At 40.9% G+C, this 26,037-nt stretch overlaps 2 protein-coding genes across 2 annotated transcripts in view; both read right to left on the bottom strand.

The window, feature by feature from the left end:
* LOC311049598 (CTTNBP2 N-terminal-like protein) overlaps positions 1–24,903 on the bottom strand; it is a 42,295-nt gene extending 17,392 nt beyond the window's left edge. Inside the window, exons 1-2 of the mRNA XM_084063272.1 lie at positions 24,811–24,903; positions 18,470–18,577 (exon numbers count right to left, since the gene is read on the bottom strand). Coding sequence (XP_083919398.1) covers positions 18,470–18,577; positions 24,811–24,849 — 147 coding nt within the window. The 5' untranslated portion in view covers positions 24,850–24,903. The remainder of the gene's footprint in view (positions 1–18,469; positions 18,578–24,810) is intronic.
* Positions 1,647–5,557, bottom strand: LOC311049597 (uncharacterized protein). Its single transcript, XM_084063271.1, has 6 exons — positions 5,182–5,557; positions 3,963–4,043; positions 3,741–3,842; positions 3,525–3,626; positions 3,309–3,410; positions 1,647–3,194 (listed from the first exon to the last, which is right to left on the bottom strand). Exons 1-6 carry the CDS (start codon positions 5,425–5,427, stop codon positions 2,013–2,015), a joined length of 1,815 nt encoding a protein of 604 aa, XP_083919397.1. The 5' UTR covers positions 5,428–5,557; the 3' UTR covers positions 1,647–2,012.
* Positions 24,904–26,037: the final 1,134 nt, after the last annotated feature.

Below are 26,037 nucleotides of genomic sequence, written 5' to 3'. Positions count from 1 at the left end.
CCTGGTGGCTGGACCTTGCACTATGAATTTCTCCTTAAGTCCACGCCTCAGCCTCTACTGCGCCCTTGATGGAATCAAGAGTGGTCTTTTGGAGGCCTAAATCCTATGATGATGGTCAGGGGTGGCAGAAGACAGAAGGAGGGATTTTGGAGCCTGTCTTGTCTTGTGGGCCAATTCTGCCCCTATCTCTCATTGACCTGTTGACTGGTAAAAATCCCGTTAATTGTACTTAAGTACAGTACTTGAGAGTAAATGTACTTAATTACTTTCCACCACTGCTCTTAAGGACTGTACCGTCTAGTCTTGTTAATAATTGCATTTCATAACATTACAGATCAGTGGTATTAACCCTATTCAAATTTTGATAGGTATTCAAGAATATTTCATTCATCACCTGGCATGTGATGAGCAACAAAATGCCAACTACAGGTCCCTGATAGAGGGTCAAAATTACCTGAGCTCCGGATGGGTTGGCCAGATACTCCACATTCTACCAGATGATGAGCACATCATTCTGAAAGGACCTGTGCGTTACTCACAGGACATAAAACATTATCATCATGTTGAAGTAACTCTGCAGAGGAGGGATGGCACAGTTGTAGATGTGAGCTGTGACTGCATGGCCAACCAAGGGAGGAGCTGCAGTCATTCAGCAGGGATACTGTACAAAGTGAAAGATGCTGCCAGTCAGGAATTCACAGGCACAGCATGCACTGATGAGGCTTGTGCCTGGAATAAATCCACCTGTGAAAATGTGTTGCCTGACACAGTGGAGAACATACGAGGGCCAGACCAGGGACCTCGAAAAAATATGAAAGTCACAGCTACGGCATTTCAGACAGATGCAGACGTCATTCAGCACTTTTCATCCCCTGAGATGGCTGGCCTAGCAAATATACCGGGTACCATTTTGCATAATGTGTTGACTGCACAGCCACAAAAGAAAGCAACTGTTAATGAACTGCCTACATTTCATAAACAATGTGCTGAACACATATGTACACTCTGTAACTCTGTTTTTGAAAGATATGTGGTATGTGGGAAAGATGAGAGGGAGAGAATAGCCACAGAAACAAAGGGCCAGAATAGTACATTTTGGCTTGATCAAAGGAAAATTAGAATTACCAGTAGTGAGGCATCTGAAGTGCCCAAAAAGGTAAACCCACAAAACTGGGTGGAACGGAAAGTGAATGGCACCTTTGCTGGTAATGCAGCCACAAGACATGGTCAGACATCTGAGCCTTTGGCTAGAAAATGGTTTGAGGAGACCACAGGACTGACGGTGGAGACTACAGGTCTTATTGTGCACGAAGAAGAAAATTGGCTTGGTGCCAGCCTCGATGGTATCATAGATGCAGATACCATCCTTGAGATTAAATGTCCTACAGAGAAAAAACTTGAGGCACACAATGGCAGTCTGCTAAAAATGATTGAGTCAAACAAATATGATGTAAGGCATATTAATGGACAATACATTCTGAGGGAAACAGCATCGGGATTAGGGTTCTATTACCAGGTACAGCTAGCAATGCATTGTGCTAGCAAAACAAATTGCAAGTTCCTTGTATGGACCCAAAATGAAAAGGTTATCACAGATGTCCCATACAACCAAGAGTGGATAACAGAGAGAATCGGCCACCTGAAGGTTGTGTACTTTGAGTATTTATTACCAGCAATAGCTACTAGAATAGCACATGGAGTCATGAAAGTACATGGGCTAAAGTAGTCCTCTTTTGAATGTAATGAGGGTCAAATGATTTCATTCATGAGTAAATGCACTTCATCAAAGTCAAATGGTCAGTTGACAAAGTTTGTGATATAACAAAGTACAATATTGTCTTACAATACACAGATGATGCATTTCATACAAACATCTCCCTCCTTTTCAGAAACAAATAGTACATTTAACGCAACGCTGTGACAAAGATGTGTTAGTGCTTCAATTTGCTTTTTGAATATTAAAGCTACAATGGAGAATGAAGTCTTAATTAATACGACTGTTTTTGGAGTAATCAGCACATATTTTCTCCATCAGCTTCATCCAAATGACATTCCTCTTCTTCCTCAATGTCAGATGTTTCCCCAGTCTGAATTAACTTGGGTTGCAAATTACAAAGCCCAGCACAAATACTTACAATGTCATCAACATGTTTTACCCTCCCAGGAATCACATAACAGACCATTTTAAAACATTTGAACCTTCTAATTGCACGCTCGACATGGATTCTGACATTTGCTAAGCGTCGCGTTGCCACAACTTCATGCTCAGGAAGTTCTTTGAGGCCGCGAGTAAAGGCTGGAAGAGCCAGAGTCACCCCTGGGGGCAATACATCAGAGATGTTGAACCCACGGTCTGCTAAAATTTGATCACCAGGAATCAGGAGTTCCAGAAGCCCACTGTTCTTTGTGATAAAAGTGTCACTGGCCCTTCCACCAAACAGTTTTGATGTGAACATAACATAACCATTCGGGGCAATGCAATATAAGACTTTGTAAGTGTTATGATGTTTGTAGTTGCTGTATGTTTGTGATCTTTTCCTGAAGTGTTTTGGCCTTTGTACAAATATTTCAGTACAGTCTATTATGCATGTTGCTTTGGGATAATTTACACTGAAACAGGAAGGCATTATTCTTTTGAGAGTATCTCTGGGCAACCACGCAATCACCTTTTCCCTCATAAACCTAGCAAGTGTTGGTCTCCAAAGTGAAAAGATATTACATGCTGAGCTCCTGCTTACTCCAAATCGTTTACCCAAGTCTGTGAACATCAAACAAAGACGTAGCCTCATTACAACAAGTAAGAGCTGGTCGTGGACTGCTAAATAGGTAATCTTTGGAGGTGGGAGAAAATCTACGAGGGCATGCAAAAGCTGCCAAAAACTTTCAATCCCTATGCCTGTGTAAAATTTTGAATCTTTGTCATCCAGGTCATAGACTGACAATGATGGTGTAGGATCAGTTTGTGTTGCCCTGTTGCGCCGTGTCTTGGTAGTTGAGTAGTTGTGCTCAGTAGGCCTATCGGGCCACTGGATGCCGATGTCACGCTTCACAGGCAGAGGCATGACATTTTCCACATTGGATGTGGCGTCTTCGGGTGCTGATGTTGTGTCATCGGGTGATGCTCTTAAAGTGTTGCTGCTTAATGGCTGAGGGCATCTTCTCTTAGGGGGCGCTGTACCAGACTGCATTCTCCCCTATGAAAACAAAAGAAACAGTGCTTACATTTGTTAAACTTCATTTTGAAAATAAATTAAACAACATGTTGAACCAAAAACAATCATTTTGAAGGGGAAAAAGATCTAACGTACGTGATAGGCATTTTCCACATTGGCTGTGGTGGCTTCAGGCGCTGCTATTAATGGCTGAGGGCACCGAATCTTAGGGGGCGCTGTACCAGACTGCATTCTCCCCTATGAAAACAAAAGAAACAGTGCTTACATTTGTTAAACTTCATTTTGAAAATAAATTAAACAACATGTTGAACCAAAAACAATCATTTTGAAGGGGAAAAAGATCTAACGTACGTGATAGGCATTTTCCACATTGGCTGTGGTGGCTTCAGGCGCTGCTATTAATGGCTGAGGGCACCGAATCTTAGGGGGCGCTGTACCAGACTGCATTCTCCCCTATGAAAACAAAAGAAACAGTGCTTACATTTGTTAAACTTCATTTTGAAAATAAATTAAACAACATGTTGAACCAAAAACAATCATTTTGAAGGGGAAAAAGATCTAACGTACGTGATAGGCATTTTCCACATTGGATGTGGTGGCTTCAGGCGCTGCTATTAATGGCTGAGGGCACCGAATCTTAGGGGGCGCTGTACCAGACTGCATTCTCCCCTATGAAAACAAAAGAAAAAGAGTGAAAAACAGTGCTACATTTTTTTTTCTTTCAAAATAAATTAAACAACATGTTGAACCAAAAACAATCAATTTGAAGGGAAAAAGGATCTCACGTACGTGATATTTATATCCTAGTTGCAAAACTGGATATGGGTGTTCTTTTGTTGGCCTACCATCAGGGAAGTGTACTCCACACACCTTAAGATGGAATAAAGAAGATTAATAGTAAATACTGGTACCACATATAACTCAACAATACATAAACTATTGTCCACTAAATGGTTTCATGTCATAGACCAGTGGTTCTCAAACCTTTTCATGTCAAGGACCCCCAAATTGACACTTATTAGCCCGCGGACCCCCATTTCAAAAGATATGCCAGGGACCCCCATAAGAGAAGATTTTTTACGTCTCTAGCAGTGCTTCTCAACCATTTTAATTTCAAGGACCCCCAGTTTGACATGCATTAGGGCTACAGACCCCCATTTAATGGCATTTCTATCACTTGGACCGCAATTTATATTGTAAAATCTATGTCAATTTAACTCAGAGAGTGTACAAATGGAAGCAAATGGACACGTTAGGTTAGGGTTCATTTGGTTCCATTTGAACACTCTCAGAGTTACACCCCATAAGGAACCATTAGGTGCCTAATCAATCATTTAGCTGGGGACCCCCTGGAACTCCCTCAAGGACCCTGGGGGTCCCCGGACCCCACTTTGAGAACCAATGTCATAGACATTGCTTTCATAGGAAGCTCATCAACATTCAGCCACTGTTGTGACTGAGTCAACAGTCACTCTGTTTATTTGGTTCCATTTACACCCTGACAGAGTTGTGTTACATAAGTGGCTGAATACAACATAAAAACAGTAGTATTTGTGTTCATTAGACTGCCATAGGTTTACCAAATAAAGTACTATTTTATCACAATAACGCCCCAGGTGGTTCATTTTTGCACACACAAGAGCAGCAGCTTAGCATACTACTAACAATGATGTTATTAACGTTAGCTGAACTTAGATAAGATAACATGTTTCACCCATGTAGCTCTGGTCCATAGCGTTAGGAGTTCTCCTTAACGCACAGGCTGCTCAGCCTCTCGTCTCGAGTAATACAAAAATGCACTTTGTCTACTCACCAAAACAAAGACGGTTTTAAGATGTTGAAAACAGGTTTGTGCTACCGCGGGTGTTCGGGCAAAGGCTAGATGAAGGTTCCATAGCGTTAAGGAGAACTCCTTCTGACGCTGTGGGCCAGAGCTAGGCCTACATACAGTAGCAGCTGCTGCATGCTAACATTAAGAGCGAACTAACCAAAAGTTTCCCAAACTTACCACGCTGTTCTTCGTGGGAACAAAGTCCTTTAAGTTCACATTTTTTACCCACTTTCGGCGAACATCTTGGTCCTCTCCAGTCTCACGCCCAGGGAATCTGTGTAAGCCATATGGCCTGGGGCACCGACACTTGTTATGAACTAGAGGCTTGTGTGTTTCACATTCCCTTTCTCTCCAAAGTTGAATTTGTCCACTGCTGTTGGAGCAGCCATAAACAACGCAAGTTCGTCCCGACTTTCTGTACATCTTTAGTTAGTTTAGTAAATGCAGGTAAAAACCATAACTTGAGCAGTCAGTGACTGCACTTCACTAACACCGCACTCGCCCCAGTACAGCTGACTGTTATTGACACCGCAGCATGGCGGTGGAACCTAAAGGGGGCGGAGCTACACCTACAGGGAAGCGCTCTGTGGATTCGTGTATAAAATAGGGCTGAAGTGGTTAATGTATATTATAATATAGTAATTTATATCTGCAAAGTTACTAGTAACTAAAGTTTTCAAATAATTGTAGTGCAGTAAAAGTACAATATTTGCCTCTGAGATGTAGCCTGAGATGAAGCCTGTTGATTTTGACAAGACTGACAGCTAAAACACCAAAGACTCATTTAACTGAAATGATGCACGGGGGGAAAAACGAAGAGTAAATTGAGATATAATGACACATACTGAACACGGCCCACTCATTCAAATTAGACACTGATTAAATGGATCCAACTGAACCCCATTTCTCTCCTTCAAGAGACATCAGTAGTTGTAATGGATGGCCGTTTATGAATCATACATTACATGACAGATTTTTCAGGCTTTCATCAAAGAACCACATGAACCCCTATAGAGTCCCTTTTCTGGGCATGTCATAATAGGCGAACATTCTGCAAAATAGCTTGTAGATTGGCTATTTTCGGGCTAAGAGATCTGGTGTAGACAGAAGGGGCCAAGTAAAGACCACTAGGGGACACCGGTCACTTACGTAAGTATATAGGGTTTAAGTCAAGGGGGTCTTCAACGTTTTTCAAGTCAAGGACCCTTTAGCTGAGAGAGAGAAGAAGCAGGGACCTCCACCAAATACTGTATAAAGTTGTGTTGCAGTTTAAACTTTTTCATAGACTTACAGCACTATCACCAGTGTTATGTAAAGTTTGTTTTCTGTTTATTTGTTTACACGTTATCTTTTCTATTAATATGTTGGATTCATGTTAATGTGTATTTTCAGACATTTTACCACTTAAACCATCAACACTTGACAGTTGGCTCTGTACTTGGTCTGCTCTTTTTGTCTCTACACCAAGCCTCTTTACAAAAAAATGCAGATCTACAAGCTCATAACGCGTCGCAGCGCAACGGGTTGTGAGCTTGTAGATCTGATATTTTCGGCTAATGTTCCCCTGAGAGTAGGGATGCTAGGGTTCAAGTGGTTCATGTAAAAAAAACTTTAAAAAAACAGATCCTATCACACAAAGTTTGAGCCCCCCCTGTAGTAACTCTGAAAACCCCCTAGGGGTCCCGTACCCCCTGTTGAAGAGAAGACCCATAAGTCAGTGGTTCTCAACCAGTGGTCCGGGGACCACCAGTGGTCCTTGAGGAGGTTCCAGGTGGTCCCCAGCTAAATGATGGAGAGTTGGTAACCAAAAGGATCCTTATAGATCTTTAACTCTTGAGAGCGTAAAATGAAACCAAATGGACCGATTATTGGTTACATTATTGTTTAACATCTGCATAACTTAATTAAAGAATTGTTATTTTGATCAACGTTTGCCTGTCATCTCTCCTATGGTACCAACATCAATATAGCATGGAATCGTGGACAAAATCGTATCCAAAGATAGCAAAATATTCTAAGTCTTGGATCTGAGAGTCTAAATCTCATTAAATGGTGGTTCCGTGGCTCAAAAGCAGAATAAATAATGGACCTTGATATGAAAAGGGTTGAAAACCACTGGTTTAAGTGGATAAAAGGAGGCTCTGAAGCCCTGCTCTGGATGTAACCCACGGGGGAGATGGATCAACAGGATGCTGGGATGAAGAAAGCAAGCAAAAAGGAAAGGCAGAACTTCTCAAGAGAATTAAGAAATGCCTCCCAAACATGGGCACAGTGTGGAGCCTGACAAACCAGTCAGCACCTCCACTGAGATCCCACGTGTGTGGACCTTTGAACATGACATAATCCCTTGTTCGCACGATTCCAGTGCATGTTTCTGAACTGTACCACATCTATGGACTTAACATTTTAAGACCTCTCTGCGGTTGCAAGACTTTATCATTGTCTTCAAGTCTTGGATTTGGATGTTGTTTCAGTCAAGCCAATTAAAGTAAATTCAAGTCATAATCAGCCAGGACTGACAGGAAGTATTCCTTACCACTAATCATTACCATTATTTGTACTGATTTCATGCTGTCAGTATCTAAAGCAGAGGTTAGGCAACTTTTTCACATAATGAATACTGGAGGTATTTTCCTGCCTAAGGTTAAGAGACCTGCAGCTCTGGGCTTGTATCAAACGCCTTACACCTTACTGTACATGCAGCACCAGTTCAAGAAACAAAATCTGATTATTACAATTATTTTACACGCGGTGGATCACTAGGACTCGTTGGTCCTAGAAAGGAATTGGCTTGTAGGAATGCTTTGATTTTGATTTCTTTTGCATGTTTCATGACTAGAAAAATAGCATGTAGGCCTACACTTTCCAGGTTTTTAAGAATTCATGGGGGTCAACTCACTCACACACGCACGCACGCACGCACGCACGCACGCACGCACGCACGCACGCACGCACGCACGCACGCACGCACGCACGCACGCACGCACGCACGCACGCACGCACGCACGCACGCACGCACACACACACACACACACACACACACACACGCAGGACAAAGGGAGGCTGTTTACCCTGCTCCATCATCCTCCAGCGGTGTAGGAAGGTGGAGGGAGTGAAAAGAGAGATGACAGGAAGCACATTCCTGATGTGACTAATGTTTAACAGCCAGCCCCACTCCCTATACTCCCATACATGTACACGCTCACATGGACCTGGACTTACACTAGGGTGACCAGACGTCACAGTTCGGCCGGGATCGTCCCGGTTTTAATCTGGGTGTCCCAAGTTCCCACAAATATCTCTAAAACTAATATGTCCCGGTTTTCAACATTGACTATGAAATTGTACCGTTTTTTTGGTTTGGGAACGCATCTGTGTCATTTCTTGATTTGAGAAAAAAAAGCCTTATTTTACACTTTGGCTATTCAAAAATAGCAGATATACAAGCTCATAGCTTGAGCTTGTAGATCTGCTTTTTTTTTTATGGTGAAAATGTGTGCAAATCTTTGAATATACAGGTATATTATTTTAAAGCGAAAAATTTCAACTCAAATCTTTGCTTCTGGGGGTCCCTGGAACAAAATAGTTTGAGATGGGGGTCGCGGCCAAATACATATCATTTTGGGGGTCCTTGACATGAAAACGTTTGAGATCCACTATAGAAACATACGTTTTTCAAAAAACTTTCAAAAATTTAGAAGACGTTTGTGGAATCGGCTTCAGGTCTTAAAGGGTTAAGGATAAGGGTTACTGTAGGTAAGAGGGGGAGGGGGAGGGGACGGGGGCTTCCTTCACAAAACAAAAGAATTCACAAAACAAATCCAATTCATTTATTCTCCCACTAGGAAGTATTCCCGTAGGTGTGTAGTAAAGTACAAATGCATCACGAAATGATTCAATTTCCGCAGGACTTGTGCGTTTGTGTTGTGTCATTAGCGGCATAGTGATATGACTCCTGAATGGTGGACACTGTTCCAACTCTATTCAAAGTTGACCGGTTCAGCGGTCAGCTTTTTTTGGAACTCTAGTGAAGCTAGAGGGCCAGCGAGTCGTTTTCATTGCTCTCACCATTGTTGTCTGGTTTCAGTGCCTGCAAAGACTTTTTTTAGATTTTTAACCACTTTAACCATTATTTTATTTGGCTATTCAAAAACAGCAGATCTACAAGCTCATAGCACGGCACCGAGTGCCGCGCTATGAGCTTGTAGATCTGCTATTTTTGGAAAAATCGTGAAAATATGTGCAAATCTTTGAATATATATATATTTTAAAGCGAACATTTTTAACTCAAATCTTTGCTTCTCGGGGTCCCTGGAACTAAATATTTTGAGATGGGGGTCCGCGGCCAAATACATATCATTTTGGGGGGGTCCTTGACATGAAAAGGTTTGGAACACACCACTGTAACAACATAGGTTTTTTTTTCAAATCAGCCTCAGGTTTTAATGGGTTAATGAAATGAATGGCTTGTAACATAACCATTAATAAGCGATTAATTGCAGCAATAAAAAAAAGGATGTGCTGTGGAGTGGTGGCGTTGTCCTAGACATGCACCCTGTCTTATTGAACACAGTCTATACAGTGTGTGGAGAAACGGAGGGCTGACTACAGACCAGAGAGGGGGAAAACCAACGTGCAACACACATTACCTTTTAATGAGCTTAGGGGATCAGGATCACACAACATACTCTGTGCTGGTAAACAAACCGGCACCGGATTAAATGAAGGTTATTTGGGGTGAGATTTATTTATATGTTTATCTTTCTTTCTTTTTTTCCTTTTTCAAATAAGGCTCAAGAGATCCAAAAACGCACAACAAATTCAGAGACTGTTTAATCCATTAAGAACGGGAACACATCTGTGTCATTTTAAGATTTTCCTTTGGCTATTCAAAAATAGCAGATCTACAAGCTCATATCGCGGCACCGAGTGCCGCGCTATGAGCTTGTAGATCTGCTATTTTTGAAAAATCTTTGCAAATCTTTGAATATATACTCAGTGGCAGTGGCTCAGGGATAGAGTGGCCGGATTGGAACCGCGCGTCTCCCAGTTTGATCCCGGGCTCCCCCACAGTTAGTGTCGAAGTGTCCTTGAGCAAGACGCTGAACCCCTGATTGCTCCCGATGAGCAGGTTGGTGCCTTGCATGGTTTCCTCTGCCATCGGAATGTGAATGGGTGAACGTAACGCACAATCTATGTAAAGCGCTTTGGATAAAAGCGCTATATAAATGCACCATTTAAAACCAACATTTAAAAAAGAAAATGTGTTCCAGGGACCCCCAGAAGCAAAGTTTTGAGTTCCAAATGTTCGCTTTAAAAAGTATATACCGTATTAAAATATTTGCACACATTTTCAAGATTTCTCCAAAAATAGCAGATCTACAAACTCATAGTGCTGAGTCTACAAACTCATAGTGCTCAGTGCCGCGCTATGAGCTTGTATATCTGCAATTTTTTTAACAGCCAAAGATATCAAAAAATGACACAGATGCGTTCCAGGTCTTAATGCGTTAAAGTAGACCTTTTCATCTATAAAGGCTAGAAGGACGACCACAACTTTTGTTTTCCCACATTGTTATCATTTAAGGCAAAAGAGGTTCCTCATTCAAGGCCCTCAGTCGGTGCCAAATGGACCAACAAAGTCAAACTGTTTCAGTTCTGGCAGCCACATCGCGTACAGTCGACACGTTAATTAAAGGCTTGTTTTCACATTTGTCGCTCCTCTTTGAACACATCTCTCCCCCCATTCTAAAAAGCCCCGAGGACGGACAGGCTGTGTGCATGTCTTTATGTGCCAAACGTGCGCACTGCCAGATACTCACTTCCTTTTGAAAGGCCACAGTTTTGAGGAGATGCGAGCAGCTGTGAGTGAGTGAGAGAGTGAGTCACAAGGGGGGAAAGATGCAGCGGAATGGTTAGAATGCCAATGATGGTTCTCTGCATAATTGACTATAACCAGATCATAGAGAAAACCACATCATTAACCTTATAGCCTGCACTTGATCTGAACCACTTAAGCCCTATGTACTTTGTTGTACAACAAATAGCCAAAGAATGCGCTTTATGAGCTTGTAGAGCAGTTATTTTCCGCACGCAACACTAATATAATCTGGGGTTAAAGATGCACTCCGTAACTTTTATGTACTACCTGGGTAGTACATTTATTTCGTTTTTTTTTACTATGGAGCTATAATGTATAGCACGTTTGAGTTTCATGCAATATCACGTGTCAACCAGTAGTGGGCCCTATCCGACCACGGGATCTAAATGTGTCAGTAGAAGAGCAGGGAGGACCGCCTCAAATCACTGCAGCTGTGTTATCATAACGTACTGTATTAACATTAACATACCATACAGATTGATAAAAATAACATTAGGCACTAAAAAAGGTTATGGATTAAAAGGCGAAGCAAGTGAGGAAACAAGGGTAACACATCCACAGGGGTGGGAAAAGTACTGACACTTTTTACTTAAGTAAAAGTATCAATACTGCAATATAGAAATACTCTGTTACAAGTAAAGTAAAATTGACTTGAGTAAAAGTACAAAAGTATTGGCATCAAAATGTACTTCAAGTACCAAAAGTAAAAGTACTCATTATGCAGAAGGTCCCATATCACACGTTTTCACATGTATAAAATAGCCAAAGTATATAGAGCTTAAGTGGTTAATGTATGTTTTACAAAGTAACTAGTAACTACAAATAATTGTAGTGGAGTAAAAGTACAACATTTGCCTCTGAGATGTAGTTGAGTAGAAGTAAAAGTATTGAAAATTGGAAACACTCCAGTAAAGTAAAAGTACCTCAAAGGTGTACTTAAGTAGAGTACTTGAGTAAATGTACTTAGTTACTTTACACCACTGCACATCCATTATGTGGCTTTTATCCCAAATGACGATGCCGCCGGGCGGCTGGGCAGGACATTTGTCACATGACACAGTGTAGTGGTGCTGACACATAATTAGTGTGACTGCCTTGAGCAACATGACTGGGCCTCTTTTTTTTCTAATTAGTGTGTCTTTACGGGCAATCTGATTGCAGCTGGGAAAGAAGGGGGAAAAAAAGAGTTGTGCTGGGAAGACGAGACGCTCCACTGATAATGCTCTACTTTCATGTGAGGGCAAGACCCCGGATTCCAGATAACCAATGCCTCCATGACATAATAGCTTAAACAGCATGACTGTTGCTGTAAGCAGCATTTTTATTGTGTAGTAAACGCAGTCAAATCATGAGCGTTAATTTAAAGGGATAGGTCACCCCCAAAAAGGCCTTTTTTTCTATTGATTAGACACCCCATGGAGACTTGAATTCATGGATATTTTTTTTGTTTTTTGTCGCATTCCTAAGCCAATAAATTGATGAATGGCAGCGGTTCCGGTAGAGTCTCCTTTGTGTCTCCTACCGGAGCCGCTGCCTACCGGTCAGTCATTTCAAAGTAAAAGTAATTTTTTGGGTGAACTATCCCTTTAACTGTGATTTCACTCAGGATTGCACTGGGTACTTTGGCCTCGCTAACTTTCTTTGGGAATGTTGGTTTGTAAAAGTAGACAGTATGACGATGTACATATTAATAGGCGATGAGGTAACAACAGGTTTTTGTGTATTTCAAGCTCTAACACGATCGATAACGCTGGCCGTTTCATCGTCCTTTAACTCATTGGTTCTCAACCTGTGGAGGGGGGGTCCCCAGATGATAGTGAAGTGACAATTTAAGGACTTTTAAGACCTTCTTAATACCTAAAGAAAAAAAGAAAAAGACCATTACTGCAACAAATGTAATCAACAAACTATACTATAAAACATTGTCCAAATTGTCCAATTATATAAGAAAGAGGCAAAAATTGTGAAAATAGCCGATCTACAAGCTCGTTGCGAGGCGTTGTGAGCTTATAGATCTGCTATTTTCACGACATTTATCTATGGAACGGAGTCAAACAAAATGGGGGGTCCCCAGTTCAAATATGATTATTTTGCGGGGGGTCGCGGCCTGAGAAAGGTTGAGAACCACTGCTTTAACTGGTCTATGGGGTGACATAAAACAAAATCTCTACCTTGTGGTCTCTCCAACAAGGAATGGAGGAGGATTTCTCTCCAACAGGGTAAGGTATTGTAACTGTACGCAACATAGACAGCGTTTGAAATTGTTGAACAACACTGTTGCCATTGAAAGCCATAGCCAGTGGTGGTGAATGGGTTAACAGTGTGTGTGCTGGTATAGAGTCATGAAAGCAGCATGGCTATACTCCCCCAGAGCCTCACAGTTAAGGCCCATGTTTATTTGCTCACTTCTCGTCTCCCTTACATTGAGTCATCAGGCGCCCAGCATGCCGTAACTCCTCTTGCCTTAGATGGCCAGATCCCAGGAGAGGTGTAAGGAATGCGGTCTAGACAGACACAACACAGCAGCAGCAGGGACTTTAACCCGTCGAGACCGGGAACGCATCTGTGTGTCATTTTTAAGATTTATTTGGGCTATTCAAAAATAGCAGATAGAGTGCCGCCGCGCTACGAGCTTGTAGATCTGCCATTGTTTTGAAAACTCTTGAATTATATATATATCTTTTTTTAAGGCAAACATATAACTCAAATCTTTGCTTCTGGGGGATTCTACAAATGTCTTCTAAATCCTAACAGCTTTTTTGAAAAACGTATGTTTCTATATCAGTGGTTCTCAAACTTTTTCATGTCAAGAACCCCCAAAATGATATGTATTTGGCCGCCAACCCCCATCTCAGAATATGTTTTTACAGGGACCAAGGATTTGAGTTACAAATGTTCCATTTAAAAATACATATATATTCAAATATTTGCACAAATGTTCAAGATTTTTCAGAAATAGCAGATCTACAAGCTCATAATGAACTTGTATATCTGCTATTTTTGAATAGCCAAAGTATAAGCTATGTATAAAGTGTTTACACAGATGCGTTCCCGGTCTGAATGGGTTAAACTAGGTGGTTGTTGGTTGGATGGATGGCTGGGCTTCACTACCTCTCCAGTTTGTCCTTTCAATGGTGCATTTTATATCAGGAAACGGAATATCTTTCCATAAACCGAAGCTGCTATTAAGCTTGGGTCATTAGCTGTTATATGGTGAATGTAACATTCTGTGTGCAGTATGACTAGGCTAAAATGTTTATTTATGTTGAACCTTCAAAACGTCTCAAAAGCATATTGACACATTTACTGCACTTCTGTGGTCGGTGCTACGACGGCGCTGTTGTACGCGTAGTCAGAAGATGTTCCTTTTAAATGACATTACATGCTGACATCCTGACAACCACACAAACAGTAACACAAAGCATGGCTACCAGTATGACATACACGTAGGCCAGTAGCATGATTAAACTGTGTGGGGGAAAAATAAGCTGGAATAAGGAAGTGAAATAAGGGAACTAATCCCGCCAGTGTGAGACATTCACCACTTTTAGACATTAGTAAGTCTGTAGCTGGCTTATGTGGGTTATCCACATTGTGGCTATTTCATATTCAGCGCTCGTTCGTGTGGAATGTTCACCCTCCATGAATATATGAGCTTGTTCTAACAGAAATGGCTTCTATCAAAAGGGTTATACAGGATAAATCTCAGCAGCCTACTAAACTTATTGTGTCAAATCTTTCTCGTCACTTCCTTTAGCACAGGGGTGGGCAACTTTGATGATGGAGAGGGCCACTATATTTCCACACTCACTCCAGAGGGCCACATTGCATATACTGTCGGGCCAATCTATGTCACACAAAAGTAGCAAAAAATAGCCGATCTACAAGCTCAAAACGCGTCGCCGCGCGACGCGTTTTGAGCTTGTAGATCTGCTATTTTTGAATTGGAATCCAGATTTTTTTTTTCTTGATATTTTTTTTGGGGGAATCCTGAAAAGTCAAAATTGTATTTAATTTCAAATGCATTTAGTTATACTTATGTTGACTTTATGAACTTAAATACAAATATATTAGACATAAAAAAGACAATAGAAATGTAATACTAGTCATTAAGCTACTAATATAGACTGAAGTAATTCCAAACATGTTTGCATGTTTGGAATTGTAACAGCTGAAATCAATAATATATCAGTATTCCGATATTAACCTGGGGGCCGCATTAAGTGAAGGTGGGGGCCGCATGTGGCCCCCGGGCCGCCAGTTGCCCATGTATGCTTTAGCACAAGGAGGATATTCTGAATTTTAAAAAGCTGTAAGTGCTGGTACCAACCATGAATACAGTGTTGACCCAGTCATGGGGGCATACTAGGGATGTGCGCAAGGGATTACTTTACATTACATTACATTACAGTCATTTAGCAGACGCTTTTATCCAAAGCGACTTACAATAAGTGCATTAGAACGTAGGTAGGGAACGAAACTACTGATCACCAGAAGTCTTCAGTGCATTCTCTTCTAAAACGAGCATCTAAGAGTATACCTAGCGCTAAGGTAAAAGTGCAAAATATCAGCTACCCGGGAGGAACATCAGCTCGGTCTTGTCCAAGGGATGTGAGCGCTGACGATTAAACTACTATTTGTAACCCACTGGTCTCAAATTAATCGAACTCTCAAATGAAAACATTTTGATGTATAACAAGGACAAACAACATTGGGAAAAAAATATTGTGAGGTATAAAAGCCATTTGGAGAAAAGTATGCAGAAAAGTATGGCAATTTGCAATCCAATTTTCAGCAAAATAGTTTTTTTTTCAGACAACAATGACGAAATCAATGTCCTCTCTCTCTCTCACGTGAAATTGAACGTAACTTTGCTGAATGAAAAGTTAAAGTATGCTCCAGCAGATATTCTGAGATGCTGGTACATTTAGGAAGGCAGTTCTTTCCATAAATGTACCGGTGAGGCAGTCACCACATTACAATGCTGAAAACGTTGTGCCTCAAAGTAACTAAGGAAATAGTTTACGTGATCTACGAGTGCTGTGTAAACTGTTGTGTGTGAAAATGATATCTTGCACATTTTGCAATAAAATTATAATGATAATAAATGATAGTTTACAATTTAGGGATTTAGCAAACACTCGCCTCTTAACCAGAGAGACGTGTAATGTCTCGGTAAACTAGGATTGCGAGTAAACCAAGAACAACAATTACTATCAAAATAATGATCTGTACATTGACACTATAGAATACCAGGTCAACACTGAACCTAGCATCTGTCTAAATAACATGCTGTCTAAATTTTAACATTGTGGTCAAGAAAAACTAAAAACACGAGAACAAATGACCACGGTAAGTCTGCATGGTCGTCATAACTACGGGACTAAGAGGTTTAACTTAAACGACTGTAAACAACAATTAGGGGCAGCACCGTTTAATAGACTAGTCATAGTAAACCTCGCAAAGCCATGAGAATTCATATCCCAGATACTGTACTTTCGCTGATCAGTAGTCCCTCCTGACTCCTCTTGGGTATATATTTATTACCGTTTCTATTCTTTCCAACATGCGGGTGCACCTACTGTATGAATCAAGTAGAAAAGCACACACGTCCACATTTTAAAATGCCAGATGCAGGGCAGAAGCAAGCATCAATTCGACACGTCACGCTACGAGGTGGAAATAAAAATGTAGTCTCTTTTTTAAAGCATAACCCAGTGTGCAGACTCTATTTTTCATTGCACCTACTGTATGGCCACGACCGAGATATATACATTTGAGATCGTAACATAATACCTAAAGTAAGGTAATGTACACACAGTATGACCAAGTTTAACCCATTAAAACCTGGAACGCATCTGTGTCACGTTTTGATTTGAGCTAAAAATATATATATACAAGCTCATAGCGTGGCACCGAGTGCCGCGCTACGAGCTTGTAGATCTGCTATTTTTGAAAAATCAAGAAAATGTGTGCAAATCTACAGTATATATTCTTTTGAAGCGAACATTTTTTTACTCAAATCTTTGCTTCTGGGGGTCCCTGGAACAACATATTTTGAGATGGGGGTCCTAAAATACATATACATTTTGGGGGTCCTTGACATGAAAAGGTTTGAGAACCACTGATATAGAAACACAAGTTTCTTTCAAAAAACTGTTAGGATTTAGAAGACATTTTGTAGAATCGGAACCTCAGGCCTTAATACTCCTGAAAGTAGCAAGCCTGAAGGTATCACAGGCTTTCAGTCACCCAAGGAAGATCTATAACTATGTACTGTCTGTACCTCGAAGGCGGTGTTCCTTAAACTATAAGTCAGGGCCCCAAATGGGCCGCGGTCCCAGATAGTTCGTACATGAAAAGGCAGCTCTTGTATTTACAGAGCTTGTGAGGCCATAAATATGCCATTTAGATTCTGAACTTGAAACTTTTTGAGAAAAACTACTCTAGGGGTATAACCTACAGTACATTTATAACCTGTCATTTTAGCTTCTACAGCTGTGTGCACTGACCAGCGTCCTATAGCTGACAGACCCTGTCAGAATCCTGAATATATTTTGTGCATATAATACTGTATATATATAGGCCTGTATGTCTTTTTAAGTTTACATTGACGCAAATGATGACGCGGCATATTGAGAACCCACAACATTGGTCATCCATCATCATAAGGGACCTGAGGCTTGGTTTATACCTTAGTTGCGTGCCTGTGTCGCACACACCGAAAGCAGCAGATCTACAAGCTCACAGCGCATCACAGCATGACGCATTGTGAGCTTGCAGATCTGCTGTTGTCAGTGCGCGACACAGGCACAAAGCCAAATATAATTCAGGCATTAGTCTGCTGAGTGACCAGGAAGTCCAAAGCTATATTGCTATATATCATATCGTCATATCTCCATATTTCTTTTTTTTAATGTTTTTTTGTATTTGTTTGTATTTATTTATTTATTTTTTGTTTGGCTTTATTGATAGATTACAGTAGGCTGGCAGGAAATGGGGAGAAAATTGGGGGGGTGACAGGTAGCAAAGGTCGTCGGGATCGGGAGTCAAACCCGCGACACGCTGTCAGGCTGGCATTGCAGCCTATAGGGTGCCTGGACCACGTTTTTTTTTGTAAATTAAACTCCGTCATACTACAGTGTCACACAAAAGTAGCAAAAATTGCAGATCTACAAGCTCAAAACGTGTTGCGATGTGACGCGTTTTGAGCTGGTACTGTAGATCTGCTATTTTTGAATTTCTATCCTGAAAGGTAACAGTTTTGGACATACATGTATGAGGTTTCCACCCAACATCAAGCAACCATATAATAACATAAGAGCTAAGTGATAAACAGATCCATTATGGCATTAGGGCATCTCGGGAGTAACTTGCATTACTTACCCTGAACTTATACTTACGTAAAGGAGTAGTTCACTCAAAAAATTACTTATTTTCTATCAATTACTCGATTGTTTTGTATTTGTCGGACTCTATGGAGACTCTTTGAGTCTCCATAGAGTCCACCGGTCATTTTTTGGGGGTGAACTACTCCTTTAAATATTACTATTACTACTTATAAATAGCATCATTGATGCCTACCTTGAGGGCATCGATGACCAGGTCCCGGGCCTCCAGCTCCCCCTCCAGGATGCTGAAGAGCATCAGCAACTCTTGCTTGCTTAGACTCTCCATGTTCAGAGTGGACTGCTATGGCAAGAGAGACAAATAAGACAAACACATTAAGGAAATCTCTTCATTAAGGCGGGGTGGGGGGGGTTCTATTTCCATGTGTATGTTTGTTTAACCCATTCAATCCAGGAACGCATCTGTGTCATTTTAGATTTGAGCTATATAACCATGATTTTATACTTTGGCTATTCAAAAATAGCAGATCTACAAGCTTGATTGCCACGCTACGAGCTTGTAGATCTGCTTTTTTTTTTTAATCGAGAACATTTGTACACATTTTTGACTCAAATCTTTGCTTCTGGGGGTCCCTGGAACAAAATATTTTGAGATGGGGGTCCGTGGACAAATACATATAATTTTGGGGGTCCTTGACATGAAAACGTTTGAGAACCACTGATATAGCAACATAAGTTTTTTTCTAAAAACCGTAAAGAGGACATTTGCAGAATCTGCAAAATTGCACAAATGTTTTTCAAAAATAGCAGATCTTCAAGCTCATATAGCCAAAGAAATCTAAAATGACAGAGATGCTTTCCCGGTCTTAATGGGTTAGTCTATTGGAACCATGTTGGGAATGCATTTATGAGTATTTAGTTACTATCTTAGGACAGGAGTCATTACTCATCATCATGCATAATAGAGCTGTTGTGCAAATTAGTTTGCAAAGAAATGTCCCTTGTTGTCATGACAACAAAAACTAAATATATTCTAGGAGATGTATCTAGCTCTATCAAAGTAAACCAAGCCACTCATGCATCCCATAAATAGCCTAATCAACCTTTTGGGTATTTTGAGGAAGTTATTATTAGTTGTACTGTAAATCAGTACTAATCTAGGAAAGGGGCGCTGGGCCTGCAGTCTTTCACAGGCAAAATGACTATTTTCTCAAGACAGAATAACTAAAGAAGAAGTAAATGCTTTACCAGGCATCCTAAGGCAGTGGCACTGCTGAGTCCTACATGAACATTAATAAAGTAAACTTGAGAAGTGAGTCCTGGACTTTCCATTAAAATGGTTTGGGTTTTTGGTGTGAGTAGCTTTTGGATATTTCCGCTCGATGAGGCGTTTCGAAGCCTGCCTGGCAACAACACAGGCTGACATGTGGTGACCAGACAGATTATTGATCAGATGTAACAGATGGTTCAGCTTCCAGCCATTCAAAGTGTTCATAATCCTCCGTATGAGATATTAAGTTCCGGGGTGATAATGCAGGTTTTGCTTAACTCCATCCTCAAGTTCATACAGCCTCACACTTCAAAGCGTTTTCCCTCTCTATTATGTTTTTGCTCTAGTGTGTGTATACTCGAACTCACGAGGCCCTTCTGGGAGATGGTGATTTTTGCCTTATGAAAGAAATGTTTGAAATGCGCTGTGCCGTGGTTTCTTTGTAGTATCCCTGCACCCTAATCTCACAGCTGTGTTGGGTCTGCTGACAAGGTCTGCGGCGTCCGCACCTCAAGCATGCAACCACGTTGTGACCAATGAACATATGCAGGCCCCCCTCTCTTTGAAATAAGATCAGAGCTGTTGATCCTATTGCACTGAGCATCCGCTGTGGAGAAAGATCCATCATGCGCTGTACAGTACGTCGGGAGCTATGGGAACCTCCACTGGGTTTTTGGACCGTGGTCGGCCGGCACTCATCACATCGCCTATAACCCATTAAGACCTGAAGCCGATTCTACAAAATGTCTTCTAAATCCCAACAGTATTCTGAAAAAAACGTATGTTTCTATATCAGTGGTGCTCAAACTTTTTCATGTCACGGACCCCCAAAATTATATGTATTTGGCCGCCGACCCCCATCTCAAAATATTTGGTTCCAGGGACCCCCCAGAAGCAAAGATTTGAGTTAAAAATGTTCGCTTTAAAACAATATATTCAAGGATTTGCACATCATTTTCACGATTTTTCAAAAATAGCAGATCTACAAGCTTGTAGCGCGGCACTCGGTGCCGCGCTACGAGCTTGTATATCTGATATTTTTGAATAGCCAAAGTGTAAAATTATGCTTTTTTAGCTCAAATCAAAAAGTGACACAGATGCGTTCCAGGTCTCAATGGGATAAAGCCAGCTGTAAAGGGGTGTCTGCGGTCGAAAAACGAAGAGCATTTTTTTGCCTAAGCATCTCATACTGTATGTTCTATATAACGTCCTTATAACTTCATCTCCCTTCATTTTGCAGTTCCTCGGTTTGTGATCCATGCATGAACTACCAGTCGTTCAACAGCGCTCCGCTCTTAAGCTCCCTGTGGTCGCCGCAAGTTTCCACATCATGAAGTCATCAGGGGGGTGGAGGTGGGGAGGGGGGGGAGGGGGGGGCGGGGGGGGGGGGGGGGGGTGGACCGCACTCCTGGAGAACTGGTTGCATAATGAGAGACGGCAGCTATGGGCCTTTCATATCTGAGCTAGGAGAGCTACTGTACCGAAAAACATTTTTTCCCAGACAGCTTCGACAACTCCAACGAGAGAACCATGAATCTGAGCAGCTCGATGATGACTGACTGTCATTGCCAAGTGGACTACTACAACTTGTAGTGATGTTTAGGACTACATAGGCTTGTATAAATAAGCGAGGAGCATAGTAGGGTATGGTTAAGTAAAACTGCTTCCTTCCTCCAAAACGTCCCCTCTAACACCAAACTTTGTCCTAAAACCGTGACATTCGTGGTAATTGGTTATTTGGTCCTACATTACAAGTTAAGTATAAGCCTTTCCCCGCTGCACTTTACCCACCTAGCCCAGTCCCCTACAGCAGCGCTTCTCAACCCTTTTCATGTCAAGGACCCCCAAAATGATATGTATTTGGCCGCGGACCCCTATCTCAAAATATTTTGTTCCAGGGACCCCCCAGAAGCATAGATTTGAGTTACAAATGTTCGCTTTAAAAATATATATATATTCAAAAATGTTCACGATTTTTCAAAAATAGCAGATCTACAAGCTCATATGACCTTGTATATCTGCTATTTTCGCTGGGGACCCCCTGGTACCCCTCCAAGGGCCCCCTGGGGGTCCCCGGACCCCACTTTGAGAACCAATGGCCCAACAGCAGCCAGCCTCCACTCAGAATGAAGGCGAACGGTTTTAACTGTGCCTTCTTTACCACTGTTCATTGGTCTGTGGCTTAACCACATGCGCAGAATGCAAATTAAATTACAGCATACACACCTCCCTTGGTTTGAGTTTACAACCTTGCTAATTTCAACCGGCCACCATAATCACTTTTATGGTGTTGTGTTGTGTTATTAACTAGAGCATCTACAGCAGGCCAACATCACTCTTGTTACTCTATCGTGTGCGTATTATAGTTTCACCTCATCTCTGAGTTATAGACCCTAAGCTTGGGAGCAAGTCAAAGACCTAAAACTATAGAGATGGAAATCCAAATATTCCCACGTTAGCTCCACTTCCGACAACCGTGCGTCGTCCATAATCCCCTGATCCGTGTTTGTTTTAAGCCTGGTCAATTTAAGCCTGGTCAACCATGTGCCATGAACTGCAATGCCGTAAACTCATTAAACACACCGCACGGCCTTGACTTAAAATACATCTATACTCTGTTTCCACTCATAGGCCCACAGACTGCAAGCTGCATGCAGTCTGTGAGCAACATGTGTACCATCACATCATGTTGCAAACAGTAAATTTAAAGGAGGACTTCACCCAAAAAATGACTTATTTTATATCAATTGCACGCCCCATGAAGCCTTGAATTCATGGATTTATTTTTGTTTTTGTCGCATTCCTACGCCAACAATTTGATGACCGTGTGTATTTCCGGTAGGAGACACAAAGAATCTACTTTGTGTCTCCTACCGGATACATTAGTCGGTAGGAGACGGGAATCAAATTATTAGCTTAGGAATGCAACAAAAACAAAAACAAATCCATGAATTCAAGGCTTCATGGGGTGTGCAATTGATAGAAAATAAGTCCTTTTTTGGGTGAACTACTCCTTTAACTACTCGTTTCAAGGATTTATTAGTAGAATTTGCATTATTCATTCAGAACGATGTCACTAGTATAAACCCTGCATAATAGTACAAGAAGGCCTGATCTACTTGACTATTTTCTTCAAAGCTGCCACTGACAGTGTTATTATTATGAGCCAGTTCAAATGACTGTGTGTTATAAATGTTTACAATCCTTGTCGATCCCAAAGTATATCCCAAAACTCTCACCATCGAGCTTGAGGACACCATTCAAAGTAATAGGGCGACAGGAAAGAACAGGAGTTCAATGGAGAAGTGGCACCATGTTCTATTCGGTTCCTTAAGCTGTATAGGGCAGGGGTCTTCAACGTTTTCAGGCCATGGACCCCCTAGCTGAGAGAGAGATGAAGCGGGAACCCCCTCTATATTGTATAAAATTGTGTTTCAGATCAACTTTAGCTGCTCTTTTTTTTCCCTCTACACCTATAACTCTTTGCCAAAAATAGCCGATCTACAAGCTCACAACGCCTCGCAGCGCGAGGCGTTGTGAGCTTGTAGATCTGCTATTTTTGGCTAAAGTTCTCCTCAGAAAAGGGATGCTAGGGTTCGAGTGGTTAATGTAAAAAAAGCCTCGTCCTCTACACCTATAACTCTTTGCCAAAAATAGCCGATCTACAAGCTCACAACGCATCACACAAAGATTTGGCGGACCCCCTGTAGTAACTCTGAGGAGCCCCTAGGGGTCCCGGACCCCCTGTTGAAGACCCCTGGTATAGGGGAATGGATGAAACAACATTTTGCTCGGTCAGTCAAACATATATGTGACAGTCACAGACTGTAAAATGTCATTCAGTCAGACTGTCAGGATGACATAATGTTGACATGATGACATATGCCTGCAGACTATATCACGGTCAGCGGAGGGATCAAGTAGCTCAAACTTCCTTCCTTCCTGCTGTTAATCATGAGGGCCGGACAGGAGTCAGGACAGGTCAGATGCATCTTGTCTCAGTGGACACTGAAGAGGGATTTATAGCCTGTGCTCGTGTTTTCCACGTTATCTTAAAGGAGGAAAACATCTACAGTACATGAATAATAAACATCAATACGGTGCCAATAGATAGTGATAGGTATCAAAAGCAATGGGGGAAAATTGAAATGACAAATGACAGAAATGACAGAAATGACAATGACAATATCAGACTAGGCCTATATGTCACTCAAACACTGTGTTGAAGGAGCTAAGCGTGTATGTATTATGTACGTGTATATATTTATTTATTTACTTATTCATTTAAATTTAAAAAATGTAATACATACATTTTTATTTTTAATAAATTGCATTTTTAAAATAAGAAAATACAAAAATATATAAGTGCGTGTATGTATTTATTTATCGTAAATATAATGAATAAGCTACACAATGATGTCTCGTCCTGGCTACAGGGATGGCATACATGTCACTCAGAGGTCCTGACAGTCCCATAAAAGATGGAACACAGTACAAGTAACATTCTTAAACATTTCTCGTTACTTTAAGGAACATTTTAATCTAAATGTCACTTCTAAAGAGATATGAATATAACATGAATAGGTTGTTCATGCCTAGTAGAGCATTAGTCTACTGCTTCAAGTGGTCAGTAACTAAGTACATGTACTCAAGTACTTAGGTACAATGTTGAGGTATTTTTACTTTACTGGAGTATTTCCAATTTCCAATACTTTTACTTAAACTCCACTACACCTCAGAGACAAATATTATACTTTTACTCCACTATAATTATTTGAAAACTGTACTTACTAGTTACTTTGTAGAGTTTTGATTATTATTACAAAGCATAAATTGACCACTGAACCCCTATATACATTTCAGACATTTGAAAATAGCTGATCTACAAGCTCACAAGTGAGCTTGTAGATCAGCTATTTTCAAAAGATGTGTATACATTTGAAAACTTGTGAAATGTGACATTCTGCATAATTAGTATTTTCTACAAGTACATTTTGATACCATACTTTTGTACTTTTTAGTGTACGTTTTAAATGTTGAATTCCGGAATTGTACTCGTAACAGAGTATTTCTTCTACATTGCAGTATTGATACTTTTACTTAAGTAAAAGATGTGAGTACTTGATCCATCACTGCAACTGCCTCACATCTTTTCTCTCTCCTTTTTTTGTTGGGACCAAAAAAAAAGTGGATGAGAGCCGATAAATCTGTGCGGATTGTATTGCACTTTGCAAACACAGACATCATAGTTTTTATACATCATATATATATATATATATATATATAATGTATTATCGCTCACTCACCTTCATAAGTCCGTCTGAATCCTTTAGAAACTCCAACATGAACTTTTTCTTCTTCAGTAAAGATTTCGCTACTTGATTCGCGTCCACAGACAGAAGGACCCAGCGTTGCCAGATTTTGCGAAAGAAACAAGCAACCAGGTCTATGAAAACAAGCCCAGACGAAGCCACATGAGCACTCTTTTTTTTTTTTTTTTGCGTTTTGTTTATTCGTTTTTGTGCTTTTACATACTCATAGGTAGTACATACATTTACTGAAGCAAGTAGACAAATAAACAGAGTATCTCCAAACAGTGTGAGTAAGATATAAACAACATCAAAACAAAACAAAAAACAAACAGACAACACTCACAAAAGAAAAAAACAACAGACAACAAAACAAATACACAACGTAAAATCTCCAAAAACATGTATGTATATAGAAAACAGTCCATGCATGGTCTATAAACGCTACATCGAGTTAGGCACAGGTCATTGAAAGCAATTGTACATGTCAGTGAGGTGATAAGCAGGCACACATCAAGGGTTCATCATACATCAGATTGGATACTTACATATATGCAGGTTACAGACTCATTCAGGTTCCGTTGGGGGATCGAGTGTAAGATTATTAACGTGCAATAGAAAAGGCTGCCATGCCTTATCGAATTTTGAGATAGAGCCACGCAATGTGTATTTATTTTTTTCTAATTTTGCCACATGAGCACTCTAACCTTATTTTTAACTCTATGACTCTAACCCTATATGAATTGGCTATTTTCAGAGATAAACCTTGAAAAAAAGAAAATATAGGAATATTTTAAAATCCACAAAATCTTGTATGGGGGGACTCTGGTACAAAATATTTTCAGAAGGTTGGGTCTACAAATATATTAATTTGGGGTTCCTTCCTTGAGACATGAAAATGTTTGAGAAGCACTTGAACAACATTAGTTACTCAACAAGCCCAAAATAAGCAACAACACTTTAGAAACAAGCCCACAAAACTGCAACCCGCAACTACAAGCAACTTTACAGAAAAATAAGTCCAACGTCGCTTATAATAAGCAGACATGGCAACACTGACAGAAGAACCTACTCAAAGCCTCGTTTTATGCTCCGTCGCACGGCGGTGTCGCTCGGCAAAAATAGCAAACCTACAAGCTCACAGCGCCGAGCGAGGTGACGCACTGTGAGCTTATCTGTCTGCTATTTTTTTGCCGAGCGACACCGTCGTGCGGAGACGTGTAC

Source organism: Gymnoscopelus microlampas (genome assembly GCF_963454915.1).
Source record: "Gymnoscopelus microlampas genome assembly, chromosome: 7".
Taxonomy (NCBI): domain Eukaryota; kingdom Metazoa; phylum Chordata; class Actinopteri; order Myctophiformes; family Myctophidae; genus Gymnoscopelus; species Gymnoscopelus microlampas.
Note: the sequence above shows the minus strand (reverse complement) of the source record. Positions and strands in the feature narration are given on the sequence as shown.